The 27,391-nt window shown below is 47.7% G+C and overlaps 1 protein-coding gene across 3 annotated transcripts in view; it reads left to right on the plus strand.

Moving 5' to 3' along the window:
• The window catches only part of FUT8 (fucosyltransferase 8), an 811,602-nt gene that overhangs the window by 400,835 nt on the left and 383,376 nt on the right, over window positions 1-27,391 (plus strand). For all 3 annotated transcript variants that reach the window (XM_086937112.1, XM_086937110.1, XM_086937111.1), the window contains one exon: window positions 19,265-19,660. In XM_086937112.1, coding sequence (XP_086793238.1) covers window positions 19,458-19,660 — 203 coding nt within the window. In that variant the 5' untranslated portion in view covers window positions 19,265-19,457. The remainder of the gene's footprint in view (window positions 1-19,264; window positions 19,661-27,391) is intronic.

Below are 27,391 nucleotides of genomic sequence, written 5' to 3' on the forward strand. Positions count from 1 at the left end.
CATCCTTAGCGTTGTGGGGGCCTTTGTGGAGATTAAGTAAGCTATTGCCCAGAGTTGCAGAGTGGGACCCATGATTGGAATAGGCACCAAGGCGAGAATTATCAGGTCCGGGGAAATTGAGCCCAAGACCCGCCGAGGCGGGAAATAAACCCTGGTCCCGGGCTAGACCTCTGCATCAGGGTCTGCCGCTCTAACCATTGAGCCACACTTCTCCTTAGATATTACAGTTAGATACTTTTGCATAGCTATCAAGGAACAATTATTTATAATGCTACACAGCTTACAATGAGCAAAAGGTCCTTAATGAAGACCATTCGAAATAGCCACTTCAGGGCAATTCTGACCCAGCGAGTACGCTGATTGCCATCGACGAACACCAACGAATGGGACCCATTTCGGCTTTGTCTTCATTCAGGACCTTTTGCCACTGCATGAACCCTCAGCTCTCACACATAGCCGAGACGGAATTATAACCGGTTTGGAGTGAAGCACACATTTGGTTCCACCACCGGGGATGGAGGGTGGGTGGTGCATCACCTACCTCCTCATAGCACCCACCCACCTCCTCATAGCACCCACCCATATGCTCACCCTGCAGAACCAATAGAATCCCAGTTAGGCGGAAGGGAGAGGCCTGCCTCTTGTAGGCATTGTTCTTCCTTCAGTCCTTTAGTGACTGCAGGGCAGAGGAGTGGTCTTTGTGTGGCTTCGTCTGGTGGTCTGCACTCCAGACCCGGTGTAGCACTGAATCCATCTTGGAAGGTGGGGGCAGGAAGAGAGGGGTTCAAGGCAGTGTTGACCTCTTTATCAGTGGGCTTGGATCATGCACCCCACCAGCCTCACTGCCTCCCCCAGAGGAGATGTTCATAGTTTCAACCAGGGGTGGGAGGAAGGAAGGACGTGCAAGCGAGCAAAGGCCCTTCCTAAACAACCTAAAAAAATTCAACTCTTCCACCAGCCAACCAGGGAGCTCCACTCCTTCACCCTGACCTGCATCGCCCGCATCCATCGAAGCCGCTGCGGAGGTCGTTCCTTCTCCTACCTCGTCGCCAAGTCATCAAACGACCTCCTCCTCTCTGGAGGTCCCCAGAAAGTATCTCAAACCCTGGCTCTTCGACCACCACAGCCACCCGACCGAGGCTCACAAAACCCCAGCGCCTGGGGACCCCCAGGGTGACAAGTTACGCTTTACAAGACGCTATGTTTGATTGATTGAACTCTTGAGCTTGCATCCACCATAAGAAAATGTCACATATATCCATGCCCCAACCAAAAGAATGTGTGTGGTGGGTCCTTCCCCCCCTCTCCCCAAAGAAGAAATGTTACACGGCTCCTAGTCTAAGCTACACCTGGACACCTCATTTTAGTGCCCATGGAGCACACCTATGGGTGACATGAAATTCACCGCTGACACTTGATATTCGGCAGCCTTAATATTCCCCCGTCCAAGCACACATTCTCGTTGTGAGACAGTGTATAGACATCCTCCAGATAAAGTCTCTACTTGGCCTCAGACTGTTTTCCCCTAGACAGGTTTAACTTTTAAGGCAAATTACACCAAAGATAAGGTGCACTTCTTAGTACTGAAACGGTAGAGCAATTCTGATGCGCTTGCTGCTCGCGCGGTAACGTACGACTCTTCAGAGTTCGTCTAACTTAGAAGAATGTATTACTCACCGCCCTAAAGCTCTATGACTTGTGTTTACACACGTGATCTCCCCAGATGTATTGCCTTTTTCTAGACCTTTTTCTGTTTGTTTTTAAATTGTGTGTGCCCTGCAACTGCTAAACAGGAGTAAAATGCCTATGCTCCCCTATAAACATAGTTAACTTGGTTTAACTCTGATTGAGAAATGTAAGTTGCCTATATCTTAAATTGTGTAGGAAATACATCCATGTAAATGGAACTTGTGGACTGCATAATTTCTGCTGCTGACACAGAAAAGTGATGGGGGCAAACAACATGAAGGCGCGTCATACAACCAGCAGGCACAGCACATGCAGCACTACTAAACCTTCAACTCAGAAAAGTTACAGCACAGGCAGTGGCAAGCGCCAGCTTCCCTCACACACCCAGAACTGGTGCAACACAGGAATCAGCAATGTATGTTACGCCCACAGATTGAAGATGGCCGCCTGGTAGGAGCTCTAGTCCGGAGCTTGGGATCCCTTGCTTGGAATTATCCCTGTTAGCACGCATCTTTAGCGAGGAACACAAGTAACTGGATTGTAACCTGAAAGTAATTGGATTGAATGGGGTAAAACATGTACCTGTAGCACTGCGGCCGGGACCCCTGCCATCTTCATCGGCGGAGCCCAGGACGGTGGGTGAGACCCTGCTGGGGCTGCTGCGGTCGCCGAGGAGGCTGGTCTCGATCAGCAATCCGTGATCGACCGGGAGGCTGTGGGCGTCAGAGAAGCGCTACCGCCTGGGGCCCCGACACACTCATCTGATCTTAGGCGGCGGGTTGGAGTCTGCCTGTGTCTGCCTGCCGTGGCCGCTACGACCTCCGGTCTCATCAGATCTTCGGCGGCGGGCTGGAGCCTGCCGTGTCTGCCTGGAGTGGATGCTGCGATCATCGGTCACAAGCGGTCACCTCGGCCCGCAAGGCATCGGATCTTCACCGTTGCCCATGTCGGTGAGTGCGAGACTGCTGTGACTGCCTGCCGTGGCGGCTGGTTGCTCTGAGCCTGCAGAGTAGTTGAAGTGCAGAGCGGAGCGAAGTGGCGAGGCCGTCCCCCCCCCCCATACGGAGTGTGCCGATGTGGAGGCGCCGGCTGCGGAAACGCCAAGCCCTGAACCACGAGGCTCGCGGCGGAGGCACCTCTGGCCTCTCCCCCCTCACCGGAGCGTCCACCGGGAGTTATGGCGCTGATTGGCGGCGGAGCCCCTGAGCAGTAGCGGCTGGGCTGCAGTGCCTTTGAGGAAAGCTGGGCGGCGGACCGGCTGTAGCAGCTGAGCAGTAGCGACTGGGCTGCAGTGCCTTTGAGGAGAGCTGGGCGGCGGACCGGCTGGATCGCGGATTCGGCGGCCCCTGGGAAGACCGCGCTGCAAACACCGAGAGAAGTCGCCTCATAGCCCCGCCCCCAGGAAGTGCACTGATTAAAACAAAACAACGATGATAGCACTAACATCGGCTATCATTCATTAATGGAGGCATTATTTCTATGGAACCTCAAGAGGAATCTACACACCAACAACGTGAAAAAGGGCGTGTTTGAAGCCAGCAGATCAACCATCTCGTGAAAAACGGCCCCAGGACTATGGCAAGGTATCGTGCCCCTTGCTCAGTTTTTTTTTTTCATTTTTATTTTTCACCGCTTTTTAAGTTGATCTACATGACTTTACTTCTGTGTCCCTCTGCCCAAAATGGCTGGGGCCATAAAGTTGTAGTATCTACTTGACTCCACTTCCCTGACTTCCGCAGAAAACAGATCTCTCACCCAAAATGGTTGGTGTCATAAACCTGTAACAACAAATTGCCAGGCCCTCACAAAGCTAATCTACAAGCACTGCCTTCCCTTGGCCTTCCAAAATAGACATAGGACTCACCTCTACCCTCCCAGTAAGATAGAAACAGGACTACCTCGAAACTTGTCTGCATCCCTGTTCTCAGGGCATAAGAACAAACAGAGGACTACTTTACTCTCTGATACCTCTCTATCCGGGCGGCTATCTTAGACTAGTCAATCCCCATCACCTCATCATGCCTAACCAAGCGGCCATCTTAGGCTAGTCAAACTCTCTACCCCTCCTTACACACTTCTTAACTTCTTCTCCCACATCTCCCCCACGCACATCATAGCTCTGTTCTTACACCTACCCGCACAGCCCCCCTCACCCGCCCCTTCCCCCTCGTCCAACATGGAACCCACTGGCAAACACACATATAAAATCATTTACCCCCCAGAGCTCTCCAAAAAAAACGCAAAACGTTTTAAACACAACTTCATAAAGTCCCACCCTGAAACCCCCTTTTTAGACACCTACTACTCCCTCATCAACAGAGCTAAGAGCACCGACATCATTCTTTATACTATACGCAGAGCACAATGGAGAAAAGCATTTCTCACCTTACTCACCATATCGACCACCAGGAAAACTGCCCATGGCATAACACTTTCCACCACTCCATCCCAACTCTACCCAGCTAGAGCATCCATCACTATCTACAATAACAGAACTATCCTTATTCAATCCACAGACAGAAACCTTGACCTATTCGACAACCTGTTCCCCACTTTTAAAGAATAGATCTCCAACGCTCAGATCCCACACCATCCGGCCTCCAATCCCAACATCCTCAACCTCACAGCACCTCCTACCATTACCACGCACCTCCTCCCTACCCCCAGTACTATACTCTATCACCCCCCGGCCACATACACTCCACACCCCTCAATCCCAGACGCGGATCTTCCCTCCGCCATCAACACCGCCACCCCCTCCACCCCACTCCCACATTACCAGAACCCCACACTTCCGACTAGCATCACAGAACAACAAACCTCACCTGACTGCACCCAGCACAACATGACTCTCCCCCAACCCATCTCCCCCCACCTTATGCACTCCCTCCACTCCCAGCCCTCTTTTCTCCCCCAAACTCTCTCCCCCCCCCCCCACTCTTTGCACTCCCGCCACGCCCGGCCCTCTCTCCTCCCGCAACCTCTCCCCCCCACTCTCACTCCCTTCTACTACACCGTCACCCCTGCAACGCTCAGCCTCCTCACGTCCCGCAATTGGCTCACCCCCCTATCAATGATTCCCTGTCCAATAACCCCAACACCATCACTAATCCTTTCACTCCCTCCCCCCCCAACCTCCCCAACTACCCGAACAACAACACACTCCCTAACACCTCCAACACCAACACACTCACCAACACCTCCAACCCCAACTCCACCCACCTCACTAACACCCCCACCCCTCTCCCCTCCCCCCACTGCACCCCCACCCCTCTCCCCTCCCCCCACTGCACCCCCACCCCTCTCCCCCCCCCACTCCACTAACCAAGACACTTGCCCTCCTTCCACCCCCAACTCCTTACCCAACCCCACGCTGGACACGATCATGTCAACCCTCCTCCAAGTGAGAGAATAACTCCACACCCTCAAAGAGCTACTCCTCACACACCCCCCTCACACCTCCACTTCTCAACCTAACAGCATATCCCCCTCACATCCTACTCACCCCCTACACTGGACCTCTATCCCCTCTTGCAATTCCTCCAACCGCCTGCGGCGCACTATCAAGACTCTTTCGGACCTCGACATACACACCCTTCTCCGCACATATGTCCCGGATCGCCAAAACCTCTTAGCCACCACACACCTGTCCATTCCTACGATTATCTCCAACCCTCTCAGGCACCCCACGCATAACTACAGAGGCTCTGTCCCCAACAACCTCACAAAAGTCTCCCTTACTCTAGATCCCTCCTCCTCCCTCTGCACCCCCAGACTTAAATGCACACTTCTCAACTGCAGATCGTCCCAAAGACACGCCTCGGAGGTCGCTGATCTCATCATTTCTTTGAACCTTGACCTAGCCATCCTAACTGAAACATGGTTAACTGAATCGTCTACTCCTATCATGGATATCCTAGTCCCCCCCCCAACTACTGCATCATTAGACTTGACAGGTCCAGGAAGACAGGCAGTGGAATCGCGTGTATTTACAAGAGCAACCTTTCAATTAATAAAGTCACCGCCCCTTCTCTTACCTCCTGTGAAAACATCTGCCTTGATGTCATCAGTGAAAACAAATCTGTATGTTCACTACACATCATCTACCACCCACCTGGGGACAACATCACCTTCTCCCAACAACTCATGGACACAATCTCAATCAACTCAGGACGGCAAAACACACAAATTTACCTCGGCGATTACAATCTTCATTGGAATGATCGTAGTGGCGCAGTGGTCAATAGCCTCAAAAATTACCTTAATGCTTCTGACCTCACCCAAATTTGCAACAGCCCGACCCATGACAAAGGCTCTATCCTCGACCTTATCATCTCCAAAGAAGGCACTACTCAACTTGATTCAATCCAACCCTGTGACTGGTCAGATCACCATATTGTCACATTCTTTATCAATGAAAAAGTTAAACGTATCCCGGTCCAAACCTCCAAACCCAAAGTCTGGAAAAGAGACCTGTAGAAACTCGATCCAAACTCTCTACCCCCTAACAGCTGCAATCTCCTACTTCCCCCTACCGGCGTTACTAACGTTCAGTGCTTAACTGACCATTATATCAACGCTATGACCTCAATAATTAACGAGGCTGCACCGATGCAATTGAAAAGAGTCTCCACCAAGATCTCCAACCCTTGGTACGACGGGAGTCTCAATGAAGACAGAAGGGCCATGCGAATGGCAGAGCGCACTTGGAGATCTGTTCCCTCGGCTGTGCACCTAAAAACTCTGAAGAAAAAGAGAAACGCGTACTTCAGGAAAATAAAACGCTCAAAGTCAGACTTCTTCAGACTCCAGCTCGACCAAGCAAAAAATCGTCCAAGAAAACTGTTCGAGCTAATGCGATCACAATCCAAGGAACAACCCCAAGCAGTCGACACCATGGGCAATGCACCTTCCTGTGAAGATTTCTCTGCTTTCTTTAACCAAAAAACTGACAACATAAGGAGCGGTCTCCTTATTGACGCAAGCCTTTACTCCAATCCCCACTGCATAACACCCAATGATCCAAAAAACAATGCGACATGGTCATCCTTTGACACTTACTCTGAAGAAGAAATTGACAAACTACTCAGCACCCTGAAACCATCCAACCACCTCAATGACCCTCTTCCTGCTAACGCTGTAAAAGACTTCACTTCTTTGCTCCTCCCACTCTGGACTAAAATTATCAATAGCTCACTCCAACAAGGAACAATCCCTGACTCCCTCAAAGTTGGACAAGTTACTCCTTTACTAAAGAAACCATCGGCCGACCCAACTGATCTAAACAACTACCGTCCTATCGCCAGCATTCCCACTCTCGACAAACTGTTGGAAAAATGCTTTCAACTACAATTGACAAAGCACATAGAGCAGTATGATCTCCTCAACCCTCATCAATCAGGCTTCCGAGCAGGGCACAGTACCGAAACTGCTATGACTCACATAATTGACGACGCCCTCCATTTTTTAGATCAAAATGATACCTGCCTCCTCATCCTTCTTGATCTCTCTTCAGCATTCAACACTGTGAAACATGAGAACTTACTCAAGCTCTTAAGCACAAGAATGGGTCTTTCTGGGACTGTTCTTCAGTGGTTCACCTCTTTTCTTCACAACAGGTCTCAGAAATTCAAGAGCAACAACTTGATGTCCTCTCCAGTACCTGTATCGTTAGGCGTCCCGCAAGGATCCTGCCTATCCCCTACTTTGTTCAACCTAGTTATGGAACCTCACCACCTTGCTACAATCATCCAAGGTACACTTTCACATGTACGCCGATGAAACTCAACTATATCTCAAACTACAATCCCCCAAAGACATTATGCGTCTTAACTCAACGATCAGAAACACCCAATCCTGGCTGGCCGACAACCACCTCAAGCTCAATGCTGTGAAAACTGAGTTCCTTCTGATTTCCCCTCCCACGAAAATCTCTACCACTCAAACCTGGCTTAAACACCTAACTGCACTCAATTTCCAACCGACCATCGTGGACTCAGCAAAATCTTTAGGCATAACACTGGACGCCAATCTCAACATGCAGCAGCATATCAGCAAGGCAACTAAGGGAGCGTACTTCCAAATAAATACCCTGAGGAAACTCAAACCCTTCCTCCCAGCCAAAGACTTCCAAACTGCTGTACAAGCGCTAATCATCCCTCGCATAGACTACGGCAGCATCGCCCTCTGCGGTCTCCCCCTAACTACAACTGCACCCCTAAGGGCCTCACTAAACGCGGCAGCGAGGCTCATTACTGGATCTAAAAAACATTCACATATCTCCCCTGACTTCAAATCCCTGAACTGGCTGCCTTTTGAAGCCAGAATACATCTGAAAATTGCCTGCATGACGCACAAGGCCATACACCTGAACTCACCCGGCTACCTCACTCAGAAGTTGACAATGTCCGGCGGCTCCAGAACCACCAGAAGTGCAAACTATCTTCTGCTGAAGCCTCGAAGATTCCGGAAGGAAAGAACCTACAAACGCTCCTTCTCAGGAATGGCGCCTAGGATCTGGAACTCACTCCCTCCTGAAACCAGGCTCATCCCCTCCACTTCTCTTTTTAAGAAAGAAGTTAAAGCTATCCTCATGGCTAAATACACTTGAACTACTACTTTTTGATCTTTTAAGACTCTACGTCGATCTGTACTACCTGTTTGATCCCTTTGCATATATGTTTTACTTGTACTATCGACCTTACCCGATTCTTCATGCTCCCTCTTATTTGTACTACTTGCATTGATGACCTACCTTCCTTACTATGCTCCCTCGTGTACCCACCCTACCTCCTACCCCTTGCCTATGTAAAGCGGTCTGTTATCTGCAAAGATCTTGTTCGCGCTATATAAAACTTTTAAAATAAATAAATAACTGGTATAGTGGAACCAGAGGCAATGCAAGGATCTGCAGATACCTAGGGTTAGACGAGTACCAGGGACAAGCTTCTCTCTCACATGGAACAAGTACAACAAAGGCAGCAGTGCAAGCTTCCCTGATACAGACAAATTACAATGCACACAAACTGGCGAAGCTTTCTGCAGCGCGCTGCAGCAGTCCGGGCTTACCCACGCACACCCTCGTACTCGCTCTCGTTCACTAGCAAATTCTGGAACAGTGCAGAACTCCCACAAATACGCAGTCTACATACAGGCAAGCTGTCTACCTATACCTAAAGTACAGTACAGGGAGTACTTTTTGTACATATATAAAACATATGCAACACTGCAAGTATCAGAGCAAGTTCTCTCACTCGGAACAAACAGCACTGGTAAAAGCAGCACAAGCCTCACTCACCCACAGTATACGCCGGAACAGCATACGCCGCAGTACAGAGTTCCTAACTCTCTAAACATTGATGGCACAGAGTAGCCGCAGCGCAAGCCTCCCTCACACACAGGGGAGGTACAGCATAGACTGCTGCAGTACAGAGGTTCTAACTCTCTAAACTCTGACAGCACGGAGTACCCTTGAGTACAAGTCTCCTTCACCCTCCAGAGAGGTACAGCATATACCACAGTACAGAGTTCCTAACTCACTAAATATTGACAGCACAGAGTACCCGCAGTGCAAGCCTCTCTCACACACGAGAGGTACAGCATAGGCTGCCGCTGAACCGTTCCTAACTCACTAAACATTGACAGCAGACAGCACATAGTAACTGTAGTGCAAGCCTTCCTCATACACGAGAGGTACAGCATAGGCCGCTGCAGTACAGAGTTCCTAACTCACTAAACATTGACAGCACAGAGTAATCGCAGTCAAGCCTCTCTCACACACGAGAGGTACAGCATAGGCTGCCGCTGAACCGTTCCTAACTCACTAAACATTGACAGCAGACAGCACATAGTGACTGTAGTGCAAGCCTCCCTCACACACGAGAGGCACAGCATAGGCCGCTGCAGTAGAGTTCCTAACTCACTAAACATGGACAGCAGACAGCACATAGTAACTGTAGTGCAAGCCTCCCTCACACACGAGAGGCACAGCATAGGCCGCTGCAGTAGAGTTCCTAACTCACTAAACATGGACAGCAGACAACACATAGTAACTGTAGTGCAAGCCTCCCTCACACACGAGAGGCACAGCATAGGCCGCTGCAGTAGAGTTCCTAACTCACTAAACATGGACAGCAGACAGCACATAGTAACTGTAGTTCAAGCCTCCCTCACACACGAGAGGTACAGCATAGGCCGCTGAACCGTTCCTAACTCACTAAACATTGACAGCAGACAGCACATAGTAACTGTAGTGCAAGCCTCCCTCACACACGAGAGGCACAGCATAGGCCGCTGCAGTAGAGTTCCTAACTCTCTAAACAGTGACAGCAGACAGCACATAGTAACTGTAGTGCAAGCCTCCCTCACACACGAGAGGCACACACGAGAGGCACAGCATAGGCCGCTGCAGTAGAGTTCCTAACTCACTAAACATTGACAGCAGACAGCACATAGTAACTGTAGTGCAAGCCTCCCTCACACACGAGAGGCACAGCATAGGCCGCTGCAGTAGAGTTCCTAACTCTCTAAACAGTGACAGCAGACAGCGCATAGTAACTGTAGTGCAAGCCTCCCTCACACACGAGAGGCACAGCATAGGCCGCTGCAGTAGAGTTCCTAACTCTCTAAACAGTGACAGCAGACAGCGCATAGTAACTGTAGTGCAAGCCTCCCTCACACACACGAGGCACAGCATAGGCCGCTGCAGTAGAGTTCCTAACTCTCTAAACAGTGACAGCAGACAGCGCATAGTAACTGTAGTGCAAGCCTCCCTCACACAGGAGAGGTACAGCATAGGCCGCTGCAGTATAGAGTTCCTAACTCACCAAACATTGACAGCACAGAGTACCCGCAGTGCAAGCCTCTCTCACACAGGAGAGGTACAGCATAGGCCGCTGCAGTATAGAGTTCCTAACTCACTAAACATCGACAGCACAGAGTACCCGCAGTGCAAGCCTCTCGCACACGAGAGGTACAGCATAGGCTGCCGCTGAACCGTTCCTAACTCACTAAACATTGACAGCAGACAGCACATAGTAACTGTAGTGCAAGCCTCCCTCACACACGAGAGGCACAGCATAGGCCGCTGCAGTAGAGTTCCTAACTCACTAAACATTGACAGCACAGAGTACCCGCAGTGCAAGCCTCTCTCACACACGAGAGGTACAGCATAGGCCGCTGCAGTGGAGTTCCTAACTCACTAAACATTGACAGCAGACAGCACATAGTAACTGTAGTGCAAGCCTCCCTCACACACGAGAGGCACAGCATAGGCCGCTGCAGTAGAGTTCCTAACTCACTAAACACTGACAGCAGACAGCACAGAGTACCCGCAGTGCAAGCCTCTCTCACACAGGAGAGGTACAGCATAGGCCGCTGCAGTAGAATTCCTAACTCACTAAACATTGACAGCACAGAGTACCCGCAGTGCAAGCTTCTCTCACACAGGAGAGGTACAGCATAGGCCACTGCAGTAGAGTTCCTAACTCACTAAACATTGACAGCAGACGGCACACAGTGCCCACAGTGCAAGCCTCCCTCACACACGAGAGGTATAGCATAGGCCGCTGCAGTACAGAGTTCCTAACTCACTAAACATTGACAGCAGACAGCACATAGTAACTGTAGTGCAAGCCTCCCTCACACACGAGAGGCACAGCATAGGCCGCTGCAGTAGAGTTCCTAACTCTCTAAACAGTGACAGCAGACAGCACACAGTACCCACAGTGCAAGCCTCCCTCACACACGAGAGGCACACACGAGAGGCACAGCATAGGCCGCTGCAGTAGAGTTCCTAACTCACTAAACATTGACAGCAGACAGCACACAGTACCCACAGTGCAAGCCTCCCTCACACACGAGAGGTACAGCATAGGCCGGTGCAGTACAGAGTTCCTAACTCACTAAACATTGACAGCACAGAGTAATCGCAGTCAAGCCTCTCTCGCAGACAGGGCAGGCGCAGCATAGGCCACAGCAGTACAGGTTGCTTTGTATCAAAGAGAACAAGTGCAGCGAGCCTGCAACAGTGTATACTTTTGGTACCGACACGAATTAGGCACAGTGCAGGTAGTAACAGTACATTCTTAAAGCATAATAAGCACGTTGGCTGCAGGAAGTGCCTCGCGTGTAGAGCCGGTGTAGTATAGCTGGAAACAGATTGAGCTTTGCATAGGTACTGCACGGGCAGGAACAGTACACCTTTCTATGTACAGCATTGGAAACAGCAGTGCAAGTCTTTATTGCGTAGAGTAGTACAGAGGCAGGGCACGCGGCCTGTGGGTAGGACATGAGCACATAGGGGTAAGTACCAGGCCTAGAGCGGGTGAGTTAGTGGCAGGGAATTAGGTAGAGAGCGTGGGTTTAGAATGGGCTATGAACCTTCCAAGGCTCAGAACAGGAGTAGAGGGCTGAAACAGGCGGCCTATGAAGGATGATGTGTAGGGTGGCGCCCCTGGTGCCGCAAGCTCATCATGCTGCTCTGTCCCTATCACCGACTGCATCCACCTGAGCAGGAAGAGGCGGCGCCATCACAACCAGTAACAAGGCTGGGTCACTAGCAGCCGCTGCTGAGGCAGATCGAGTATCTCATTGTCTACCTTCCAGGTCCGCTTGGCAAGCACCTGTAGCTCATGGATCCTACTCGCACTCTGGTGGGATGGAACGCCTCCCCACTAGCACGCGCTGGGCCCGTTGGTGGCATTGGGCCATTGAACCACAGACACGGGGTGGCACCATGTGCTGAACCTCTGCTGTTCAGGAACTCTCTACTGTCAAGCCCGATGATTTGTCCTCGGCGAGGTTAACCCCACCTAACAACAACGGATCAGAGAGGAGGGACAAGTTCTGCGCCAGAGCCCGATTACAGAACAGGCACACTGTCCTAGTCTGCGGCAGGCGCGTGGCGCACACCAAGACCGTGCGCCGTTTTAGATAGTTTGCCAGGGCTCAGATTTTCCAAAGGATCTGCCATCATCTCTTTCCAATATCTATTTCCTTCTGGCTGATGGCCCAGGTTGGATGCCTTTGGTCCTTGGAATGCAGGGAAGGGCCAACCTGTGCATGTTAAGCAGACCTGATGCATGTCTCAAGAAGGGGTTCATTAGGGAAGTAGAGAAGCCGCTGGTGGCGTGACTGCAGCCTTAAGAGCTGTAGCACAGGTAGCCACCCTTTAGCACAGTGTGTTGATTTAAAACGAATGGCATATCGTTGTTTTTTTTTCCCAAGAGAATGTTTTACGGGTGAAGAATGGTTGGCTAGCTGGCGGTCTGCTGACTGGCGGATCTGCTCTTGGGTTCATCAGTGGCTGCGGCATTTGATTAAGTGGTGGACCGTGGTACGGATTGCAGTGCCCTTGAGTTGACATGCAGTATATATGGTTGGGTTCTGCAGTCATGCTTGAACACTACACGTGATTTCTCAGAAGCCGGCCTTGGATCACTCTTGCTTCTTACACAGCATTACCTGAGATGCATTTCGTAGGGGGTCTTTCTTAGAACACACGGCTTTGCACAGATGTCTCTCAATGTTGGTGGTTAACTACAGCTGTAATTCAAGAATTCCATTAGTACATGGTAAATGATGTAACAGATAATTAGAGATACCCTGTTTTCCCCCCAAGAGTATGTTTGTAGATCAATTACATTTGAAGTAATCTGAGTGCAGCTAGCTCCTTCCTTCCTGTTGTATTAGTTTATTATTAGATTGCTAATGTACCTACGTGGTGTTTGTAAACTGGGACCATAGCTGGGAGACGAAGGGAACGCTGAACAGTAGGGCCGAGCCCTACAATACGACACAACACAGTAGTTTACCAAGAGGCACCAATTCTCGTTTCTGAAAACTTTTTAGAACCCTTACCAGTTGTCGCATAAGAGGGCCTTCTGCTACACACCTTAAGATGAATGTACATGGTCTATTTTCCTTTATCAATATAGGATGTATTCCTTTAAGACCCCATTGAATATGAATTTACATTAGTGATGAAACATTCAAATACCGCCAACTGTTAATAAGGTATCGGTACATACTCAGTGATTGCATCTTTATATTAAAATACTGAAGCTGTCTTAAGCTTTTGGATTCAGCGGCCTTTACCCCTGATCTATCATACAAATTGTGTGGGTTTGTTCTACTAACATTTCTGGTAAGCATAGTAATGAGTGAGTGAACAGTAACTGCATCATCCTGTACTCTTCCTCAAGTCCCCTTGCTGTCAGATTTGACATTTATCCCAACATATCTTTCTCTACTTGTTCTGATTGGATGGTAAATTGTTATTTTACTCTAGGGCCCTCCGGGACCAATACTAGAAGAATACTTCTTGGGCTGATTACAGATTGGTCATTTACTTTACAATGCGGGGACGAGCCACTCTGATTGTTTGGCTGAATGTTACAGGAAATATAGTGCACTACATGAGAAACTGAACTAGCGGGCCCACTCCCCGGTATCTGATCTTGTTTACTCCTTGTTGTTTTACAATGTTGACCTCAACTGCACTGAGTTTATTTCATGCTTTTGCCTCTGAGTACAAGGCTCTGATGCCCGCAAGGGTCATGTTTGCGCTTTATAAATCTTTTCAACTAAAAGTAAATAAATGAAGGCGACCCCTCCAGCTAGCTACATTCATAGTTGCACTCCTGTATATTGCTTGGCACTAGTTGTATCACATACCTTGTAGAAACACCTTGTCTATCCAAGGAGACTATATGTTTGTACAAGTCATATGAAATATGCCACATTCATCATCTGAGGTAGTGTCATAATAAACCTTGTGGGCAAAGGCCAAGACATGTGTAAATGTTGCCTGATACAACTCCTTACCGTTTTGTATTTATTTTTATTCAATTCATTTGTCACCAGAGCAATTCTTTTTCCAATAGGAAAATGTTATTGAAAAAGAAAATTAAATGTTCTACACAGTTTTCTAGTTGCCTGCAAAACAAAAGTTGGAATTCTTTTTCATAATTGTACCTAAAAGTCAGAGGCTTTTCATCTGCTCTCTGAAGTGCCCAAGTAAGAATGGGATACGAACCGCTCTTAGATTTGTCAAGCTTATTCACCTTTTAAAAGAAGAAAGCGTAATCAAGCCCACGGGAATGGTTAATGCGGGCAGATGTTTTAGTTATTTTGCTTTGAGATGAATAAGCTTTTAAGAAGGAAATTAGAAGAGCTCATTGTGCTTAATTCACTGAAATACTACAGTTCCTCCCTATTATGGAAACTACTTTATGGGTATAACCTCATTCCATTGAAATATTGATTTTTATAACACTGCCCACTATGCAATAAAATGCCCAAAGAAGGTGTTGAGGGATGTGGGCCAGTCCATACCACATGGCTACTTGCACTATGAGTTGAGTATAGGTGATGTGGGGGCATTCATACCACATGGCAACTTGCATTACTTCAGGGCTGCTCAATTAATTTGTTTTTTTCAATGGATTCTTGCCTCTCAAGTTGTAATCGGTTATTTTTTACATGTATATTAACCCCTCCCCCGTGGGGCTAATTCCCCTGCTGTGCTGGGGGGAGGAGGGGGCACGCTCAGCTCGTCACGACCCTGCCCGTTCCAATGGAACGCCCAGCACAGCAGGATAATTATCCCGCGTGCGGGCGTGGCGCGGCGCAACGGTCATGACGAGCTCAACTCGTCATGAGCACAGCGCGACTGTGCCTCATGACGAGCTGAGCTCGTCATGAGCACGGAACGGGTTAAGGTCATGAACGATAAGAGAATTTTGAATTTAAAAACTGAACATTATGAAAAAAATATGGTCTTCCGAAATGAGAGTTTTTCGTAAAATGCTGATAGTTCCAATTGCACGATGCTGCTTGTCTCCTGATCTGACTGGTGCAGGTGCGTGGGGAAATAGATGTCGATGAATAATTCTGATGTTAGTTTCACAGTTTATCATATTCAAATCGTTATTGCATACACATTTGTTACGGTTTTTATTCATTACTACCGTACTTTTTATGGCCGCTGATTTCTTCCCGAGTACCAAGAATCCGCGAGGGACCACATTTTTGTTCCTGTTGACTCTCACTCTCTAGGGCTTCCCCTACAAGAATTTGCATCATCACCTTGTCTCTACTTCATTGTTTACACCTTGTAATGCCCCTGGGGTATGGCTGCAGGTTTATTTGCAGGGATAACTAGGTATATCCACAGATGTGAGAATATATCTTTATCCTTACACTCTAAAGTCGTTTTCTTTCTTGAAATAGGCAGCACCACAGTATGTACCAGCCTCGGTCCTTTGGGAATAAAGGATTTTAATTCATGCAGTCTGGAATCTTAAAAGATGCTTTTTTAGTAGGCTGCCTCCATTACCAGCCGATCCCACTGGTAATTGCTTTGTGTTCGAGTTCCCCATTGAAAGCATGTTACCTCCAGATGCACAGAGGATGCTCCTGTACCCTCTAGCGAGGCAGTGCTGGGCGTACACAGAGTGAGGTGGATTGGAAATCCTTTACGCCGCCTATAACTCTGCTCTTATGGTTGTGGCTTTCGGTAATCCTGCTTTAATTGCGAAGTTCCTTGAGGTGACTAGAGTCGAGTCATCTAGCACTAATGAATAATTGACACACTCCCTTCCCTGCTGGTGTTCAGTGCATGACACACATTAAAGGCATCTGTTAGTGCTACAGGCCGACTCCCTGCATCCTGTAAAACACACATAGGTTCCGTTATAAAGTGATACGGACCGAGGCCAGTGTCCCCATTCTTTTATCCATACATCTTTTCATTCATTTGTTTACTTCTGTCTTCGGAGGAAAACAAAGGCAGGAAAGAAACCTTGATGTGTTGACAAGTTATGGGAGGCCTTCGTTTTTAGTGGGACCTACAATAAGCATTAGCAGGGTTTAGGGGAAGTAATTTATTTAGAATAGAGCGAGACAGAGAGTGAAACGCTAAGAAGGTAGGTGATGAGAGAAAATGTAAAGGGTTAAAGGTTGTGAAGAACTCTATGGTGTATTTTTTTAAACAAGCACTGGCAAAGACAATGTGTTTGCTTTCTCTGTATTAACTCTTTGGTGAGTTACAAGAGAAGGCCAAAGGAAGGGGCCAAGAAAATGCATCTAGCGCGGTTGCATGGCTCCGATGTGAAGCCCTACCAGAACCCGAAGAGTCGGTGGTGCTGCTGACTGGTCTTTACTGGCTGGGTGTGCAGTGAGTAGCTACCGTCCCATATCACCAAGGCCACAACGTAAAGAGTGTAGCACAGTGCAATCATCTGCTCTTGGCTGTGGCCATGTATTGATCACATGATCACATGCGTGCTTGCGAATGGCACTGAAAATGATTGGCAGCCAGACCTTAAAAAAAAGCTGGAGCCTTTGAAACTGGTGTAGAAAGGGTTGGTGTGACCAGGACCTGCTAGATAAAATTGAATGAAAGTGTAGAAGTTGATGATGGCCTTGAGGGTTGTGAGGGTAGGAACTTTGAGAGTATCAGCGAGGGAGGCATCAGATGAGTATAGAGTGTCCAGAGCATCGGTGAATGGGCGCGAGCGGTCTTGATAGTTTTTTCACTGCTGACATCCGAGTGCGATATGACAAGTGGTTTAGGCAGTGATAGAAGGGACAAGGACGTGTGGAGGTCAATAAAAAGCATTGCGGACAGGTCAAGTTCAGTGAGAACCACTCAAGCGAGCGGTTATTGTGAAAGGCATCTTATGGAAAGAGGAACGCACACAGAAATGTCAATAGTTATCAAATTGCTAACAAGATGCATGCAATATCATTTTGATTTTTTTTTTCTCAAGTGATGCATTGGTAATAACCGTAGAAATACTCGTCTTGTAAACGTTTATTGCAGCACATGGCTTACCTGGAGCAAAGTGCCTAGAGGGTGATGGAGGAGGGAGGTCTTGAAGAGCGCTGTATTGAACGAAAGTGGGCTGTGGCAGGTGTGGGGTAGTTGACCCCACAGATTATGGGGGTGGGTGTCCAGTTAGCAGCCCCAAGCTGGTGTCCCCCACAATGATTCTTATCCACGCAGTCCCAGCATTCCGTTCAGACCATCTACTGGGGAACATATGTACTTCAGTAGATACATTAAAGCCGGAAGAGGGCACGGGCGCTTTGGGTTTAAAGGAAACCCCTCCATTGCAGGACCACCTCATACGTTATTTAACATGCAGCTACTTAAAAGGTGAATTATGATAAAGATGTTACGTAGCTACGCACCCGGTTTAAAGAATGCGTGTCCCTGCGTGTCCTCCGTAGCTAAAACAAAGCACCTTCCAGCTTTTCATCCGACCACTGACTCCATTTGACATGCCTTAAAGCACATTTGGCATCCGTTGTATTAGTAATGAAAAGGCTCTCTGTGTTAATGCACAGGCCTATACCAGTGAAAGTGGATTTTAATTAAATGCATTGCAATTCAAGACGATAAACAATTTTGACTGGTCGACTGATGGGGGGTGGGGAGGGGGAGGACTTCATTATGCCAACGCCCGCAGGGTAAATAGGCAACATTATCGCCATACACATCATTGGTCGTGATTAGAAAAATAGTTTAATTTAGTGAATTTATAACTTGCACACAACGAATTAAATCAAATCCATACACGCCCAGAGCAGTTAAAAAAGATGCGTCACGTGACATCCTCTCTGAACGGAAACGCGTGTTCCTTGTTCCTCTTGATGCCTGACCTGGCCTGGCCCTGCACTCGGGTCTCTAATACTGTTTTTCGGTCGGTCTTTGCTGGTTTACATATGGCTGCAGCCATTCTACAATGGAACAGAGGAGCTCAAACACAGCAGAATGGAATGCTACCTCCAAAATGCAGTGTGCTACTCTGCCACCGAATCATTTCAGCTGTTCATGTGTTGTGAATTTATTAAAAATATATAAACAGTTGTGGTGTAGTGTGAGTGCGCAGTGTTCCGCCTTTTTATATTATTACGAATTAAAAGACCTACATCAGTTCAGTATAAACAGAGGTAACAGGCTGCAGCAAAGGGTGAGTCGCAGAACAGTTAAAAAATATATGCATGGAACCTTAAATTAAATCTTTAATAAACTAAGCATGCTTTTTATACAGCAAAGAGTATCTTGGCCAGTGCTGCAGGCTGTCACACCAGCTGCACTGTAGCTGATAGAGGCATGATGCTTCTTCCTTAGGCACTATAAAGAAGAGGAGAGGGGCGTGCCGTGTAATATTTTATAGAGGAAGGGACGTGTTAAACCAAAAAAGCAGTTTTATCTGGAAAATGTAGCTAGAAACATGTACTTTTCAAAGCAAAGTTTAGACAAATGTACCAAGAATGCAAAAAGACGAAGTTCCTTCGATGGTCTGTGGGCAGCTTCTGGCGGTCCCATAAATTGTGTCGTAGTATCAATGAGGACCACAGTTTGGGAACTTGTACTCTAAAAGTCATCCGGTGAAGCTGGGCACAGTGTATGTAGTCCTCACCAGATAGATGCAAACTTTGACCAGCGGTTGCTGAGGCTGCCACGTGATAGAGGCTAGGCCGCTGATGAGGCTCAGAATGTCACCTATACGTTCAATGTATCCATCTTTAAAAACTAATTGACTTTCTTTCCCTCTGTTTTCAGAGTTTGCTCACGGACTTCACAGTGCCAAAAGGACTGATGTTACGGCCCGTGGAGGATTTGAACCGGCTGCGAAGGATGCCGTAAGTCAACGGTGAAGCTGCGAAGTTGGCTTTCCTCAAGCGGACCGGAGAGTTACGATGTTTTTTGTTATTTTATGAGTGAACACGGCCTTGGAGTGCACTGAAAATCTAAAATGCGGCCATGGACGGGCTCCTGGCGTTGGATTATGCTCATTCTCTTTGCCTGGGGGACCTTGTTGTTCTACATTGGTGGACATTTGGTGCGGGACAGTGACCACCCTGATCACTCCAGCCGAGAACTCTCCAAGATCCTTGCGAAGCTGGAACGATTAAAACAGCAAAATGAAGACCTAAGGAGTATGGCAGAATCTCTCAGGTAAGAGCGACAACCACGGGTTGCTTTTCACTGGTTCACCCGTGTCATACTGCGCCCATATGCTACTGGAGCATCACTGTTTGTGGCCTCGTTGATGGTGAAAGGTGGGGACAGTGTGCTGCATGTGCTGTGCTATTGGGTGTTGGCTTGTCTTCCGGTTTCCTATTTTCTGTCACAGAAGTAGTTGACATGGTTCTTCATCTAGAGACATCCAGATCATCGGAAAGCTGATTTTTGGACCTTACCTGTAGTCTTTTGAAATAATATCTATTGACTATTATCATCAAAGCCAATCTGATCTGTTTATGGAAGGCACTCTGTGTGGTACTTAATTTTTTTAAACTATTGTAATCGTTATTTTACTATTTCTATACAATAAAAATTCATCATCATCATCTCATGGTATTAGAGCACAGACATGTTTCGGCCTACATTGAGAAAAATAGGGCGGTGGTAGGCCACAATAGCTGTTAAGATCATCTGCTTGAACATTCACGTTTCTTCCTGGCGGCTGTCACCCAACGACAGCAGTAGCTGTCAGTGACAGCAGCCAGGAAAATGATCATGGCCAGAGAGGCATGTTGCTAGCCCTGCTGGCTGACTGCCAGGCATGCGTGGCTTCAGCTCAGGTCCTCAGTGCGCCTGACAGAGGGATCTCATGGCCAAAGGGGGAATTCTGTAGATGTTTGTGGGGTTCTCCACAGTCCCCCAAAAGCGAATACTCCTAGGTTGGCCCTCCTCAGGCCCTGCAGTCGCTCTGACCATTTGAGCTGGAGCAGTACATGTCTAACCTTTGTGTGCCACAGTGGGAGGGCAAGGAAGAGAGTGGGGATATGGGTTATGCTTGTGGGGAGAGAGTGCGGGGGTGCCAGACTCCCCCAAGTATCTGCTTACATGTTTAGTGACATAGGGAGCCGTGCCCATTGTGAAGTTCATTGCTCTTCTTCCTCATTAGGGGGCTTCATCTTCGGCTGTACACCCTTCGTGAGAGGCGGCCATTATCTCCCAATAGTGCCCTCTCTTTACGTCACTAAAACTAGGTGTCTGTATACCTGTGAAATGGCATGTTTCGTAATCTCTGCCCAATCGTTTTAACATTTATTTAATTTCCCTGCTGGAGCTGTGCTTTTTGTAGTCCAGCAGTGTGGCTGTGGAAACAAATGTGGGATCACACTGCTTCACCTCCCAGCAGGTTCGCCCCTAGGCATCATGGGCAATGCAGTTCACCAGTGTTGCTGTGGTTGATGGACCTGCTGTCTGCCAGCCCCTCTGAGTAGCAGCTAGCGCTCTCGCACGCATCAAGGGCTTCAAGGAGCTGGAGGGTCTGTTGTCGCAGGACCTTAGGTATTGCAGCGCCCACAGTGTACAGCGCCCCCTTGCTGCTGTGAGGGGTTTGTCAGGTTGGTGATGGGTTGGCTATTAAGAGACAAAGCAGCATTGGGTATGGTGACTCCCAGCCCTGGCTTGTTTGTGTCTTAGATTGGTTGGTGAGGCCTGATCCTGATCCTGAGGCATTGGCTCCTATAGGACTAGTCCTTGGTTGTTAAACATTGATCCACTAATCCCGGCTCCGAACCCGATGTTCAAGATTTCCACCCAAAACACATTTCCATACCATTAGGCCTGACGGCAAATTGCACTATACAAAGGTAACAGTAAATTCACATGTAATCTTACCCCTACAATACAGTAAATCCGCACCAGCACTGTGAATTACGAGTAAAACCTGATGAAATGGGGAATTACTGTGGGATAAAACCGCACAGTATTCCCCATTCTTTTGGATTTTACTACATTCATTTACCACCCGTTTTAAGCAGGTAATAAATGTATGTGAAGAACTATGAGTGGGATGGGAAAAATGGAGAAGAGGTCCAGGTGACACGGGGAGGAGTTTTTTGTGTGCATTTTTACGATGAAAAATGAGTGGCTGGGAATCACCAGGGCTGCTTCTCCCACGCCCATAAAAACAGGTGTGAATTAATTTACGCACTTTGAATCAGGCGGAATGAAATTTCGCCCCTTAATTTCACTCTGCTTGAGGCCTGACTCCGCATTTAAAGGTCTTTGGTTATGTGGAGAATCTGTCATGGGTCCAGCCCCCGTGGACGTACACTGGACACCCCTGGCCTTGTATGCGTTTCTTTCTTTTGTAGTATTTTGCCTCATGGGCTTGGTGTTGTTTCAGCATCCTTTAGCTGCTACTGGATTCATTTTACCGCAAACTTGTTGTCGGTAAATTCAGTGGAAGCCTGCACGGGGGTGTGGGGAGGGGGGAGGGAGGGTACATGACTGATTTGTAACAGGCACGTCCAGAGTGCAGGTTTTTAATGAAAGACCCCTCCTTTCTTAGGGAGTATATTCGAACATTTTCTAGCTTTGAGATATTGCGTGTGAGCTGAAGTTACCTTTACTCCCGTTCTTCCCGAGAGTAATTCTATGTGCATAAGTAACATGCACTTGGAAGGTATTTTCACCATCCACCCTGGTTTTTAGGTCTCGCGACCTATCGATGCGCGCAAGCGCATCGAGCGTAGCGAGAATTCATGTGGCGAAAACATCTTCAAACCAAAGGGCTTTCAGCCCCGCGGTTTTTATGCAGTGCCCGTGTACATGCACGCGCATCGCATGCAAGCCCAGCCCAGTCCTCCCCTCATTCACGCCCACCCACCAGGCTCTCCCGCCCCCATCAGGCTTCTCTCCCAATCCGCCTGCCTCCCGCCTGCCTCCCCTCGCGCATTCACGCCTCCCACCAGGCTTTCCCGCCCCCATCCGGCGTTCACGCCTCCCACCAGGCTTTCCCGCCCCCATCCGGCTTCCCTCGTAATCTGCCTGCCTCCCCTCGCTCGCATTCCCGCACCAGGCTCTCCCGAAACATTACTTTTTTCACTGCTGGCCGGCCCATCTAGTTTTGCACGGCTTTCGTTTTCCGCTTGTCTGTTTAATTTGGTTTCGTTCTACCCTCTCCTCACAGCTCGCTCTCCTTCCCCCTGCTATCTTAGGCTCCCCTGGTCCTGGGGCAGCCCCTCTCCCCTGCCTTTGGAATCTCATTCTTGTGCGATCTGTTCAGTTTCTGTGGACGTCCATGGATGAGGATGTATCCCGAGTAAGTGGGTTACATTCGTTTTGATAGGGACACGTGTTGGGGGAAGAAAGTATTAATCTGGAAGTTTGCTTTTACTTCTTGTTCAGCCCGTCCCGTCCTCCTGCTTGCGTTTCAAGGTCTTCTCTGTGCGCCACCATTGTCCAAGTTAACTTTGCTCCCGCCCCCTCCCGTTGTCTGAGTTCACCACCTCCCTTGCCCCCCCTCCTCGCCATTTTCAGGGTGTGTGGTGTTATATATGATGTGGAGCCCTACAACAATACTGCATGCTGCACCCGCACCAGGGCAGTAAGCACACCGACTTTCATTGCCCATCGGCTTCCATACACCTCACTCTTCCAAAGAAAATCATCTTTGATCGGCACAAACTGTTAGGAAGCTTCAGTAATGTGTTTAATTTAAGTTGTAGATTATTATTATAACAACGTTTTCTTCATTGTTTATGGTCTTTTATTGAAGTGAAACCACGTTATAAATGAAAGATGGCTGAAATGCAGCGTGAATTTGAAACGTCTAAGATTAATCCCGGCATCCCTGCTTCACTAATGTGTGTGATCCTGGGCAAAATCTTTTTCACCAGGCCGCCTTTGTGTACATCACATATGACAGAACCTTTGAATGTGTGAGTTCGGGGTGTGCGCTGTTCAAAAACCTCTCTTATGTTTGATTTTAATATTTTAAAATGTAAAATCTATAATAAATAACTAGGCCTTTTATAGTGTTCACGTGTCTCTTCTTTAAGCAACTTCCGGGCCAGGTCTCCTTCCCCTCCAGTCCACTCCACCTCAGTCTCTCCTTTCACGTATCCTAAGACCACCTCCTCTGTTTTTTTCCTAAAACCCCAGCGTGCGCTCGGCCTCATGCCAGCATTTCTCCTCCCCTAATTATTCACTTGTCGGCCGGCCAGCACATCAAAGGCTGCTGCTCTCCGTGCGTCTCTCACCCGTCCTTCCTTGTAATTATTTACATGACTTTAGTTTAACAGTTCTTCTTCCTCATCTCTGGTACACGCAGTTGAGTTTCATTGACCTTTTTTCCTCTTAAACATTAGTATAGCGAGAACAATCCCAGTGATTTTCAAAATGTGGGCACTTAATGTTTTGTTCTCGTCAAAATCCCAATGTGTTTTTAGCTTTGACTGATCTTACAGTTGCTTGTTTTAGCTATAAAGCCAATAAAATGGGCTATCGTGGTAATAATTCCTGTTCTTTACATTATGCCACGGTTTTGGATTTGAGGTTTTCTACAGTGTGGTCCGTCGCATCTAGATGCCAGAACACTTAGTTTACACAGTTGTTTAACAAAAAAGTATAAGCAAAGTATAAAATCAGAGCCACACCAGTTATATTTACATTAAATTAATATTCTAGAACCCAGTTTATTGAATTTGGTGTATACCTTCATGTTTTAGTGAAGGAGGAAAGTGTTTTTTAAAGGTCTCATGCTTTTCTTCCAATAGTTAATTAGTTTTTGTTTGATCTTGGGTTATATAATCAAGAACATTTCAGGAGTTAGATTATCCCTTTCAATGAAGGCAGCACACGCAACGCCACTCACACACGCAACGCCACTCACACACGCAACGCCACTCACACACGCAACGCCACTCACACACGCAACGCCACTCACACACGCAACGCCACTCACACACACGCAAGCCCACTCTCACACACGCAAGCCCACTCTCACACATGCAATGCCACTCACACACGCAATGCCACTCACACACGCAACGCCACTCACACACGCAACGCCACTCACACATGCAACGCCACTCACACATGTAACGCCACTCACACATGCAACGCCACTCATCCACGCAACGCCACTCACACACGCAACGCCACTCACCCACGCAACGCCACTCGCACACGCAACGCCACTCACCCACGCAACGCCACTCACACACGCAACGCCACTCACCCACGCAACGCCACTCACCCACGCAACGCCACTCACACATGCAACGCCACTCACACATGCAACGCCACTCACACATGCAACACCACTCACCCACGCAACACCACTCATCCACGCAGCGCCACTCACACACGCAACGCCACTCACACACGCAACGCCACTCACACATGCAACGCCACTCACACACGAACAACACTCACGTTGCCAATAGATCGCGCAGTACGACAGGTGGAACTATTACAATGGCAAATAACAATGCCTTTCACTGTTGTTATCATTTAGAATACATAAAGGGCTTTGTCATTTACACAACCAATAGCTCAAACTTTCCTACTGCGAGACCTATTGGCAACGCCAGTGCTTGTTACATTTGCTGCACATTCTTCAGCTAAACGTTCTATTTGTATTTATTTGTTGATATGTATCAGGACACTTTTAGCGGAAAGGTACATATTATGGGGATGGCTCCCAGTGAGGAACGAGAGTTATGTTCCGTTAGGTATACTTTGAAGTAAGTGCCTAACTAAGCCCTTGTAATGCTTGACCTATGCTTATGGGATCTGCGATTAACGTCAAGTAAGAGCAAACCTGTTTTCTTAATACTTTTATTTTTGTTCAAAGAGAATACACAAAAATAAAACAAAATGCAACATAGGGAATTCAAACAATGAAATTCGAAATAATGTGAATCGATTTTGACGTTGTTTTTTTCAATAAAGAGCACGGACGTTTAATCTAGGAAGTGTTTTAAAGGCACCCTCCTCCAGTGTTGAGAGAAAAAAAACAGAATTCCATTTTCCTACTCTTGCATGTCTGAAATTCCACAACTATAAGCATTACAGAATGTTAATTTATTTGTCTGATGATGTTAGCTGGTATTTTGAAATGTATTATAGCCGCGTCTGGTGGCTGTGTGGACTACTTCGTCTACTGCAGGGGCCTGTGTTCGACCTCATGGTCACAGGTTCAAATCCCGGCGGGTCCACTCAGCCTGTCATCCATCTCAGGTCGATAAAATGAGTTGGGTAACAACAAACATCTGTTATTCAGCGCCAAGATACCAAAAATACCCTAGTGGTGAACGTGAGCTTTACAAGTACAGATGTTATGTTAGGTTATGTTGTATGGTATGTTGTATCATCACTCTGGACTGACCCCTTATGGTATTAGAACTGGGTTCAATATAACACGTAAAGTGTACACAACTAAACTAATAGAATTGTTGTGTTATCCATCCAGTCAGAACTTTCTGGCAATGGTACAAGCCCTGTTTTTTTTTTCAAGACAATATTGTATCTAAACGGAGAACATATTGTCTCCTTCAAAAATTTACCACACATTGGTATTCTTACTGTTTTGCCGTTAATAGTGCCGTAAGGGCTTCACGTGACGGCAGGCCAAAAATAGATTTCAGCCCTTTTTTCCAAATATTTGTGCTATTTTTAACTTCCCAAAAATATAGCAGCACTGGATTAGAGTGATAAATAAGGCTTTTGGACTATTTTGGAGAAAGTTGGCCTTGCCCCAAATATTCTCAGACTGAAGTTGGAATAGTAAGTTCTCCTTACCAGTGATCTTTTGACCATCTGTTGCCGGAGGCTGCCTCTGAGGACATGTTCACTGCAGATTGTCTCATCGCAGGCGGCCATCTTTAAGTCCATCCACCTCCACCCTTTTCTTATCACCCTGATGACAAGCGCACTTATAAAATGTCCTGCTTGTTTCAAAAAGGAAACAAACAACACACACCCAACTATCCCACATCCCTCTTTCTTCCTGAAATGGGAACAATGGGGGGGGGGGGGGTGGGGGGGGGGGGAATCTTGGATCATTGCTAAGGATCGAGACACTTCTGGAAACCCTTGTTTTGACCAAGCACTGAAAGAGTCTTTCCGAGTCTCTGGCTCCACAATTTGCCCCCCCCCCCCCAGCTCTATTTGCAGGAGATGTTAAAAAAAACAACTTGCTCTGCTTCCTCTTTGAGAGACATCTTTCGTGTCGTTTTAAGCCCTATTCTTTGAGAGACATCTCAAGTGTTGTAAGCCGTACTCTTTGAGAGACATCTCCTGTGTCGTTTTAAGCCGTACTCTTTGAGAGACACCCCAAGTGTCGTTTTAAGCCCTACTCTTTGAGAGTCATCCCAAGTGTCGTTTTAAGCCCTACTCTTTGAGAGACTTCTCCTGTGTCGTTTTAAGCCCTACTCTTTGAGAGACATCTCCCGTGTCGTTTTAAGCCCTACTCTTTGAGAGACATCTCCCGTGTCGTTTTAAGCCCTACTCTTTGAGAGACACCCCAAGTGTCGTTTTAAGCCCTACTCTTTGAGAGACTTCTCCTGTGTCGTTTTAAGCCCTACTCTTTGAGAGACACCCCAAGTGTCGTTTTAAGCCCTACTCTTTGAGAGTCATCCCAAGTGTCGTTTTAAGCCCTACTCTTTGAGAGACTTCTCCTGTGTCGTTTTAAGCCCTACTCTTTGAGAGACATCTCCCGTGTCGTTTTAAGCCCTACTCTTTGAGAGACACCCCAAGTGTCGTTTTAAGCCCTACTCTTTGAGAGACTTCTCCTGTGTCGTTTTAAGCCCTACTCTTTGAGAGACACCCCAAGTGTCGTTTTAAGCCCTACTCTTTGAGAGTCATCCCAAGTGTCGTTTTAAGCCCTACTCTTTGAGAGACTTCTCCTGTGTCGTTTTAAGCCCTACTCTTTGAGAGACA

This window comes from Lissotriton vulgaris, chromosome 9 (genome assembly GCF_964263255.1).
Source record: "Lissotriton vulgaris chromosome 9, aLisVul1.2, whole genome shotgun sequence".
Taxonomy (NCBI): domain Eukaryota; kingdom Metazoa; phylum Chordata; class Amphibia; order Caudata; family Salamandridae; genus Lissotriton; species Lissotriton vulgaris.